The sequence below is a fragment of the Leiobunum rupestre genome, chromosome 9 (genome assembly GCF_980474605.1).
Source record: "Leiobunum rupestre chromosome 9, qqLeiRupe1.1.hap1, whole genome shotgun sequence".
Classification (NCBI taxonomy): Eukaryota; Metazoa; Arthropoda; class Arachnida; order Opiliones; family Sclerosomatidae; genus Leiobunum; species Leiobunum rupestre.
In genome coordinates, this window is record NC_143392.1 from 3,116,907 (window position 1) to 3,128,193 (window position 11,287).

At 41.7% G+C, this 11,287-nt stretch overlaps 2 protein-coding genes across 2 annotated transcripts; both read right to left on the reverse strand.

Annotated features, from left to right (window-relative positions):
* Positions 1-289: 289 nt before the first annotated feature.
* On the reverse strand, positions 290-1,582 carry LOC149926306 (uncharacterized protein F54H12.2-like). Its single transcript, XM_090157657.1, has one exon. It carries the CDS (start codon positions 1,580-1,582, stop codon positions 290-292), a length of 1,293 nt encoding a protein of 430 aa, XP_090013783.1.
* A 5,390-nt stretch (positions 1,583-6,972) lies between these two features.
* On the reverse strand, positions 6,973-8,061 carry LOC149926307 (uncharacterized). The gene has a single exon (XM_090157658.1). It carries the CDS (start codon positions 8,059-8,061, stop codon positions 6,973-6,975), a length of 1,089 nt encoding a protein of 362 aa, XP_090013784.1.
* Between the last annotated feature and the right edge of the window lie 3,226 nt (positions 8,062-11,287).

The following is an 11,287-nucleotide window of genomic DNA, read 5'->3' on the forward strand; positions in this document are numbered from 1 at the left end:
GTAATCGACGCCTGCTGTACTTCCATTTCGTAGAATTTTCGGCGAGGAAGCGTTTAATCTCTGGGAGGGTTGGAGGTATACCATAACTGTCAAAATATACCCCCCGACCGAAACCGTCGAGATATATAGCGACCCAGTGAGAGCTCGGACCGTTATGCGGGTCGAGGTTGATAATTAACGAAGCGGGATATGTAGAAATACGATCTGGTAGTCTATCGCAGGGAAATGCCCCCCTATAGCCGGGGACATGCCCAAGCGCGTTATTAATTTCGATAGTGTTCATTTTTTTTTAATAATCAACGACAACGTTGCGATCTTTGTCAATTTCCATTAAACTGTGAAACTCTCCGTAAACAATGACCGAGACTGATTGGGTCAATGGGGTCTCGAATCCTAGCTCTAAACGAAGCTGACCTCTTTTTACAGGGTTCCAATGCGAGTTGTCACTGGCCGAGAGATCGGGTGTTATGTCGAAGGCGTATAGCGTATAGCCCTTATCGTATTCGGATAACGATATATTGTTTCCGTCGTCTTTAAAATGGATGTTAGTACCGGTAAATAGAGAATAATATTCACGTGCAAATTGACCTCTTGAAAACTTGGGTTGGAAGGGTTTGGATGGAACCGCTTCCGAGTCGACGTATAACGACAAAAAGTTTAACCCAAACGGTTGAAAATTATATGGGTTTTTACTTAGATCTCCGGAACACGCTTGGTGGGAAACTAAACCGATAATAACACGTTGAGGAAGAGTTCCGAGCCACACGTTATCCAAGCTCGTATTTGATACCCCATTCAATAAAACGTGCGTTTTAACCTCTGTTCTGGTGAAATGGTATTTGGCGGTGGCTTTTTGTAGAGCGAGTTCGTGGGCGATTATTATTTTCGGGCTAATTTTGCATTTTCTTACTTCTAAAGCCGCGTCGGTTATGGAGATTCTGAAATTATCGACATTCAGTGGTGGTTCCCCGATAAGAGCAAAGGATGGTTTGGTTCGGGAGAATCTCACTTTAATTTCCATCCCGCTTAAAAGATATTTGGGTATATTGAAAAGGTCGGCGTATATTGCTCCGGTTAAACTCATTTCCTTTGATTCCTTCATAAACGCTTGTCTGTCTCTATTTCCATGGTTATTTAGTACTTCGTCAAACTTGCCAGCGGTGTCTTTAGCGTAAATACAGCTAGTAAGATGCGATTCCTTCGCCACGTTGGAGTAATTCAAAAGCGATTCCAGATAGGCTATGTAACAATATCGACTGGCGGAGGGGGTAATCAAGTGATCGTTCAGAAAAATTTCGATCTGGTCGAATAGTCTATGCATAAAGTTGTTACATATTGTTATTCGGGCGTTGGGGTCTATATTCGCATCGTTTTCTCTCGTGACTTTACATTTGATATGAAGTAGAGTCAATGCCAAATCGGTATATTCAGCCGATTTTGGAATACAGAATTCGATTTGAGAATCGTTTTTAAGAGTCGAGATTGGTCTATAAAACGTCGTAGTCGCGCTTTCAACACCGGTTTGAACTGGTTTCGTCGCAAATAGATCCAATTCTGATTTTAGAGCTTCTACTTTATACATTTTTTTTTGTTATTTTAGGTTACGGAAAAAATATCGCGCACTTGTAGTCTACGAGTCTTTCGAGCTAATGAGCCACGTTTCCGGTTAGTCACCCTTTTTCTAGTTTTTCGTCGAGGCGTGGCTTTTCGTCGACTGGTTGTAGATTTTTTTTTCGGCTGGTAGTAGTTTTCTTTCTTCTTTTAATTCGTCTTCGACCCGAACCACTCTGGCCTGTAATACCTTGTATAGCCTCGCCGAAACGTCTTTTAGCGGAAGTTGTGATGTTTTCCCCCGCGACGGCTTCGTTTAGAATTTTACTCCCTACGCCCAGCGCTTGTCTTCCAACATACTTAGCGCCTTTAACTAGGAAGGGTGATGCCCATCGAAACAACCCCGAAAACAAACTACCGAGACCGTGTCCTTTTTGATAGGGGTTCCTTGAAAGAAATGAGACACGGCCCCTCCGGATTGAGATAATAATTCTTGTAGGGACACGACACCCTTTCATCCAGAATATCTGGTTTAGGCATTTCTTCTCCTTCTAAAGTGTAGTTTAACAGTCAAAGATCCGAATGCGAATGGCGCCGGTTTACCCCGCGACGTCATTATATGCACGCTAATTGTATCGAAATACCTCTTTGAAACTCGTACATAATGCGGCATATCGAATATCTTGCCAACATTGTTACCAAAAGAACCCTCTACGGGAACTATTCTGACGAGTGGGGCTAACGTATCACCAATAATCTGATCTTCAACCACGTCAGTATACACGAACAACTGCTTGGGCTCATTCACCGTGATCCGGGAGGGTCTATTACCACGTTGCCCATATTTAAGATCGAAGGCCCCCTGTTTAAACCCGAGGATCGCTTCGAGACTCCTATGTATTTGAATAATTGTATTCGGAACTTTCGTGGGTTTCAGCGTGACGAATCTTGTAACCTCGTTGTATTGAAAAGACGTTTTCAATTCTTTTAACACGCTTTGGCATCTCCCGTTAATCTTCTCCACTAAATGTCCCATGGAAGTGTAGTGCCCGTAAGGTATCTTGAATGTATGATACGACCCCGTCAATTTAGGTGCACATTTATTTACTTCGGATAATTTTATAGAATTGTCAATAGTAAGTTCCGTTTTCTCTGGCGGTTTCTTTTTACGTTGAATACCACCTTGATTAACACGTTTATTGATAGTCCCAAAAGGCGCCTCGTCTTGGTATTCTGCGAAATCAAGCTTTACACGTTTTTTATCGATCTCGATCGTTTCACTTGTTTGATCGTCTACGGGCGCGTTACTGGTTGGTGCGTTCGCGACTGATTTAACGGGTATGCCTGATTCCGTCGTATCAACCGTGACCGGTTTGTTATCTATCGCCGTGTTTATCGGAACAACAACGGACACCGGCGCTTTGTCCTCTGTTTTATCGTCTACGAAAGGCTCGTTTGCTATAACATCGTCTAAGAAAGGATCATCGACGAAAAAATCATCGATATTCGAGTCCTCGTCTCGCGTATTGTCGCGGACTGGTTCATCGGATTGAGTTTCAATTTTTTTTGTTATCTTATTACGTTTTTGAGAACGGTATATTCCAAGCGCATTCCCCAACGCAGCCTCGTGTCTTATTCGATCGGGAGGAAGTGTGATGTCGTCCGTAATCAAAAACTCGATAGTGTTTTCGCCCTGGTGGAGGTTAAAGAAGGCGCTAGTATAGTTAATCTCAGTTAAGGCACATTCCCAATCTCCGTCCAGTTCTACGGGTTTCGCTAACCTGGTCGTATACGAGGCCATGGTATTGTCCTTGTTTATCTTCATACTCGCGTTAGACGGCAATGTCAAATACATACTCGGTGGGTATCCAATATAACTAACTAGGTATTCTGTCTGGCTTCCTCGTTTTCTCGTCTTTAGTATTTTATCGATGTGGTACGCTTCGGGTTTCGCCACAGATTATAATTCTTCCTCGTAGAATCTTCCTTTTATCGGTTCACCCGCGAGATCTTCGAGTATATAAAGAGGCGGGTCGGCCTTCACCACCCGGACAATTTTCAAAACTTCTTTCGACCAATTACCAGGGTAAGATTTCTCGAACTTCCCCTTGTTTTTACTCATTCGACAATGATCTCCGGTTTTGAATTTAGGCCGTCGCCTTTTGGGTCGTTTTTTCCCCTGTTTCATATATATCGTTTTAAAAACTTTCAGTACGTTGTCGGGGTTGACATCTAAGGGGGCCATCTTAATAGTTGAGTGGATAGTGGTGTTATAGCTCTGGAGCAAATCAGGTAGGACGTCCAAATACCGATACGTATTGTTACCCGTGAAATATTTGTACATCTTCGATTTCAGAGTTCGATTAAATCTCTCAACCATACAAGCCTTAATATCGTCGTTCTCGCTCGTGAAAAATTTAACGTTTTTACTTTTAAGGAAGTCTTGAAAATTTTTGTTAAGAAACTCGGTTCCTTTATCAGTCTGAATTTTTAGCGGCGTAAGATCGGCGAAAATTTTCTTGGTGGCTTCTACGATGTCTTCCCCTTTTTTGGACTTTATGGGGATAGCCCAGGCTCTTCGGCTAAACGTATCGATGCACACGAGTAGATAGTTGAAACCAGAGTTGAATTTTGCAATATCTCGCATATCAGCCAAATCCATCTGGAATTGATCCCCGATATTAGTAACAAAGACTCTATCTCTTTTAAAATTTCGATACGCACCTTTATGTATCGTGTAAGAGTCTTGAGTAAACAACCAGTTTACGACTTGTTCTCTGGAAATCCCCTTTTCTTTAACGGCGTTGTATAGCTTAGCCACCCCGCCGTAGCTGGCCGGATGCTTTGGATCGTAGTAAATTTTCTTCAAGACGAGCTCGTGATTCCGAATTCGTTCCATGGTTGTTTACCCCACCAAGAAATGATACCGGATATTAATAATAATAATAATAATAATAACAATAACAAGACACAAAATTTGGAAATATCGATACGCACCTTGATGTATAGCGCGAGAGTCATGGGGGGTTAGACACCAAGTTGTAATACAGATTAGTCGTGGCTGGCAGGGTGCTTAGAATCGTAGTAAATCTTATTGAAGACTAGCTACGGTGTTCCGAATTCTGCCCATTGTTGTTTTACGGGGGCTGACTTCTTCTTCTTCGTATTCTTCTTAGCGTAAGATTTAAGAGTTCTCTCGATGAAACCGCTTGATAAGGTTCTAGGTTTTATACTGATGGGTGATTTGACGATCGAAGCTCTTTTAAATCGTTTTATTATCGGCGACAGTTTTTTTCTTTTTAACGCTAACTGGATTAGCGGACGACGATATTTGCACTAGCGGCGAGGGTATTAAAGACGAGAACTCCGACCAGCCAATAGGAGGGCGCGTCACCCTGATTGTTGTTTATGGCTCCAACGCCGTAGCTTACCAAAGTGGCAATGTCTGACCCGGGAATCGGTTTATCGTCAATGAACAACTCACCGTCGGAAGACCACGAAACTCGATTTAAACTTACCAATTGTTTCAGTAGCTGTTTCGCGCTCGCCCTAAACTCTATCGGAATGACGTTTAAAAACGCGCTATCTTGTCCAATTTTTATTTTATTTTCTGGCTTAGTCGAGAGATGGTGAATGTTTTGATAACGTTGAAACATTTGTGGAAAAAGTTTAACTTTATCACGATCGTCGATATTAGAATTGAGTACCTCGTACATATCAGTATTTAACCCTCCGATGGATGAACCGAGAGGGTGGGGGAAAACGGGTGAATCCCTGACACTCGAATTTACACCTTAAGTGTCAGCGGGGACTAACGCTAATTTTTGCGAGTACATTTTTATTTAAAAATGTATTCAACCTAGAATACCAGTTAAAGCAGATAAAACAGTGGGGATTAAAAAACTTAAGATTCCGTTGCCCTGTTGAACTAAAATAGATTTCTTTCTACGCCAAGCTAATTTCTTGGACGCTATTTGTCGAAGAGATTTTCTATGTTTACAGAGTTGTCGTTTCTGCGCCGGGGTTAATTTTAAGTTACCAATTAACGTATTGTAACAACACTCGGAGATGGCGTCTATAAGAGGCTTAGAAGCGTGTTCAAGGAACGCTCGTCGTTGTTTACGATTCGATTTCGCGAGAGCGGAGAGAAAATCTTTATGCGTCGCAACCAGTTTAGGCATTTTAACTAAATGGTACGGGGTTATCTTTTTGCACCGAGTTTTTTACGTTTTTCTTTTTCTTGGGTACGTAGACTATTTCCGTTTCACCAGGGAAAATATCCGTTCGTAACCTGAGTTCGTCAGGACACTGTTGCCTATTGTCTATAAGAATATACCCGTGGGGTTTTTTGGTAGCGTCCAAATACGCTTCAATGGCATAATATTTGAGGTTGAAGCTGATCCCGCGGATTCTTCAATAATATAATATATTGCGCGTTGATGGAAATCTCCCTAGATTCTCTATTTTTCGGGAAAATATTCTGTGTAATGAAGATGAAACTTAGATTTCTGTGGTGCACTCCTTTCGTGAAGAACGCTCCGATTTGCCCGTTGTTTTCGTGCATAAGATCGTCCGCGATCATTACCATGGTAATCGTCGAGTTCCGGAACCCCTTCTCGGAAAATCACAAAGTCTTTCATGCCGTCATAATGCCAGAATATTTTTGATGGAGGCGGTGATATCATTTGATAACGATGTTTGATCAAGCGCTCTACCAGATAAGTCTTCCCAGAAGCCGAAGGGCCACTAATAATTAGAGAGAACGGACCGTAAAGAGGTAACATGACTAAAGATTAAATACTAAATGAATAGCGCGCGAAAGGTCATTGCTTTTTAACGTAAAAATTTTGGTGCGCGATTTTTCTTATAACCATTTACGATCTAGTTTAAAGGTATAATCGTTTTCGCGTCTACACCCTATTACCCTTCTATCGCGTCAAGTCGTTGTCCCGTATACTGATACTGCCATTTCCACTTACTTCGTTTAACGATATTCAACACCGAATGACACTGGTTGTAGCTCAACTACTTCCCCATTTTTTAAAAAAAAAAAATTTTTAATTTTAAATTTTTTATTTATTTTTTTTTAATTCTATAGTTAACCCCCAGTTTTTTTTACACTGTCGCATAGACACTCAGAATTTATAACCCGGTGTAACTAGTACCAGAGACCACACCACCGGAGTTCTTTCATCATCATAGTGCCAGCGTCCCCCCTAACATTTTTTATCAACCCATTATTATTATTATTATTATTATTATTATTCATTAACTGATATTATTATTATTTCAAAAAAATTAAGGGCAGCCCGCCGCCGCGAAAATTTAATATCGCGATCGCGTAAAAAGTCTAGCGCGATCGCGATTCTCGCGTATGACCCCTCGCATATGACCTTCGCGCGCGATTTTTTTTTTGATAGTTCATTCTCTCCATTCTTGGTAGCCAAAGGGTAGAGTTTTAAAGTTATCGATTACTCGTAATTTGTTAACGACTGGTCTATACTTTTTTACTTGTTTAACGGTTACTACCGTGTGATCTCTTAACCGACAAATGTGATGTGGGATTTCAATCGGTAGAGTAGGAGCGTCAACATCTATCCCCATCATTCCCTTCAAGGAGTTCATAGATATTTTATTTTTAGTAGAATAATTCTGACGGAGTCCTTTAGCCTTAATAACCTCGTGGGTTTCACCGGTGTCGGGGTTTAATACTTTATACGCGTAGTTCTTAGGACCCCCGCTACAGTACTCGGTTATATAGCAATTTGGGCCGTATTCCGATAATTGATCGGCTATTTGACCTAAGTAGGGTCCCTCCTCTAATAGTTTATGACCGCCAGGGCTGTGATACATGATTGAATCCGTATCCATATAAATTACGTGCTCTCCGAGCTTATCCAGGACCTCGTACAATTTCATCCTGGCGAAGGCGGTGGTGTAACAAGCCAAAACGACGTTTACGTGTTTCAGAGCCGGATCAATTTCTTTTAAGTGTTCCCATTTGAGTAAAATAGTGTCGTCATCAATCGGCAATACCCTTTTACGCTCAATATTGGGGTCGTTGAAAAATTCTAAAAAAAATTCTCTATCGCGAATTACTTCTGTCTTGACCAAATTGTTACGTTGGCCTAACTTACCCCAAAACGATGTAGCCATGAGTTTTCCTACGCTTCTCCGACCGGCATTGTATTCAATTTTGTCAAAGTCTAGTTTGATACCTTCGACTTTTTCAAAATCTTCGACGTATTTCCGCTTTTCCTCGTCGGTATTAACACCCGGTGGAAAACCACTAGCTTCCGCTTTAATTTTATACATCGTTTTGATGTAAGCCGCGAATAGTCCCCCCTCGCCCGTTTTTACGTCGTAACAAGTCGTAGTCTCGTAATGCCACGCTTCGTATATCTCCAAAACCTTGTAGCCCATTTTGACGGCCAGTTTTAATTCGTCCGAAACGAAAGTACCGATATAAGCTCTATCGGGGTCGTCGTGGCGACAAGTCTCCTGATTCATTTCTACGCTACAACGCTGGCAGAGCGAAAACACCAGCTTACCATTCACGTGCATAGGGAGAACAGGGTGGAATAGTTTAGGGGGCGGCAGAACTCGGCATTTAACCAAACCCTCTATAGAATCTAGAGATTGTAAATCTTCCGGATCGATCAGCACTTTCGGGTGCCCAACTGGGACTTTAGCGTAGAGATTTACCGATGGGTACAATGAAATAGTCTCCGAAAAATATACGATCAAGCCCGGTAATTTTCAGGTATAGACGCGTAGCGTTAGTCCGACCGCCGTAAAACGCGTCCCGCAGATTGAGCGGTGAAACGATTTTCCTCGTAACGGCCTCGAAAAATGTCTTGTTTTTTGGGTCATTGGCTATACAATCGAACTGGCATTCCCACATTTCCGTCACTGTTTTGTTCATTTTTCTTAGAATTTCGACGGATTTGAGAGTCTGTAGATAACGGTGATTATACGTGACATTAGGGTCACTGTGTATCGGGGCATCACGACCTATTTTCTTACACGTTGGACAACCGTGAAAAGAGCAGCCTTGGAAAAAATAAATTTCATTGCCGTAAACACCGTCAACTTTAATACCACCGACTTTTAATTCTTTAGCACGCATACCGGTTTCTATTCTTATTCCCCGTCTCTTCTCTTCCCACGCTAACCATTTATATCCTTTAACCGACTGTCGATCGGTTAGTCTATAGCCATTTGAAGGTATAATGCCTATTGTATCTGGTTTTAGAAAAATTTTCCTAAAAATGTAATTACACGCGCCGGGTAGAGTAATGGCGATCCTAAAGGGGTCTGCGTTACATATTTCCATAAACTCTTTCCGGAAAACGCTACAGCCGAGCCTAAGAATGTTGCAATCGCTCTTACAGTATTCTATAGCGTCTTTTACCAAGTCAAATCCACGCCCATTGCATTAACTCTTTTCGCTCGTTTAAACCAAGTTGATTAACACCGTACGCTTCCAAAGGCGGGAAAGGGTCACCCTTGGCGGTAGTATAGTTGGTCTGCTCGGGTTTCTCAGGGTGGAAATTGTTTTCGACGCAGTTAAACAATAGATGGGGGAACCGCCCTTTTGTCGATGAGGCCCCTAAACCAAAGGTCTTGCTAAATTTAGATTAAGCCATTGGCCAGAACGAGTAAGAATCTAAAAAATTAAAATTAAAACATTTGAGAAATATAATTTTTGTCCCGTTTATAATGCTAAACGGAGAGACCTTTTTATCCACTTTCAAAATAGATCTAAAAACAAATTGCAGATCGTAACATTTGGCCGCGTGCGCTAGTAAGTAAATCGTTTTTATATCGGCTAGTGTCTGTAGGTATTCTACGAATCGGTTCACTACGCCTTCGCCTAAAAAGATTCGCTGCCGAGAGCTATACCGAACACACACGGCGCAAACGTAGCTCGAATCTTTCTCATCGATACATTCTCCGCAGACCATTTGCGAAACCAGTAGAAACGGCTCATGCTCGTATGCCATAGTGTTGTTCTTGCTGCGTTTGTTTTGAATACTCTCGATATCATAAAATATAAATATATATTTCGGCTTTTGAAATGTCCCCCTGGCTCTCGGAATTGCCACGTCGGTATGAGATTCCTTTATAGGCTGGACGTAGCAAAGATGAGGGTAGGGGTTGTAAGCTTTGCAAATAACGCAGTAGACTTCGTAACATTGATGTAAAGTATTCCTATACCGGTAATCCAAGTATTTGTGACATTTTTTGCAAAACATTATTTTAGCGCAAAGAGGCTCGCTAGTGGACGTGGACTGCAAGTGGGCGTCGAAGCAATCCTTACCACGGAACGATCGCAAACATTGTGGGCACGGAATTAAGTCACCCTGACAATTTATAGCCCGGCAACATAATTTACAATAATTAGCGCAGGAATGCCATGTTGGGGCTGCTGCGCCGGTGGTGATGGTGAATGATTCGAACTATCACTAGATATACATTCATTAGAGCCTGAAGAACTACTAGGCGAGGTACTCGAATTTTCAAACATAGCGGACAGTATGAGAGATGGTGTTGAACCGCTTACGGCCCGTACGGATTGAGAATTATCATCCTCATCAGGGTATACAGTTGATGCGGGTGAGCCCTGAATACTAACAGGCTGAGACGCGTTATGGTCCATATAAACATTGTTACACGCGTTTATACTAACGAATTCGCTTATTGATAATGTATCGGCGTTAGATGTGAAACCAGTATCATGTCCTGACCACCTTGTTTCCCGTTTCGCGTTATTTGGCGAACCTATAGGCTCTAACCGAATTGATTTGCTTCCCGGAGATGTATCATTGCTAGAACCTGTATCAGACTCGTTTGATTTAACGTTAAAATCCTCCATCTTTCTCTTTCGACCGATAGATGGCGATAGGCTCTCCGTAAACGAGTTTAAAAATTCAAAGTCCTCCGGAGCGCTCGTAGACAACTTTGAAATTTTTTCTTCTTCGCTCCTAGCCGAGTTATTTTCCAGTTTTATTCTCTCTACCGCATTGGATTCTAGTCGCGTATTATCAGGCGTGAGTACGCCGTGTCGCGATAAGTCTGACTCGCTCGTGTCAGATATTTCACGAGCGGGTGTCAACCAGTTATGGTCTGAAAACGGGAATTGATCAATAGAATAAATTCCGTTGGAATCGTCAGGGGCGAGGCGTGGACTCATATCCTTGTTAATATCAGTGTTGTATAAGGTTGGTAACTCAAAATCATTGGCAAGCAAATCTAAACCCGGGCTGTTATGTTGTTCGTTCCTAGCGTTTGATTCCGCGAAATAATCAGCCGTGTTATAATCAACTGGTAATTCAAAATTATCTCCCAATTCAGATAAAATATCATTCCTGTCCCGACATTGTATTTCGAATTCGGGTGTTTTGAATTAAATTATTTAACTCGCTACGATTATTGCATTTAAAAGGTGTTAGAGGGATCTGGCCAAGGTACTCAATTATTTCTCGAAACGTTTCAACTAAATTACTATCAGTAACACAGTTCGGTACGCAATTGGTCAAATCATCGTAACAACGCGTTAGAGACGCCAGATTAAAATAGAAATTGTACAAATAAAATAAACTTACGGGGCGAATCCGAATAAAGTATCGCAAATCTGCTAAGAGCTGTTCTGCCGACATTCTAGTACTTTTTTTCTGGAACAAATTAGAAAAGTTTAAGACTCTTGGAACTCTAGTTTCCAAGTGATGGTTGC

Bases quoted from the DNA above. Each gene is read 5' to 3' on its own strand.
- LOC149926306 (XM_090157657.1), bottom strand. From the start codon at position 1,582: ATGTATAAAGTAGAAGCTCTAAAATCAGAATTGGATCTATTTGCGACG.
- LOC149926307 (XM_090157658.1), bottom strand. From the start codon at position 8,061: ATGAATCAGGAGACTTGTCGCCACGACGACCCCGATAGAGCTTATATC.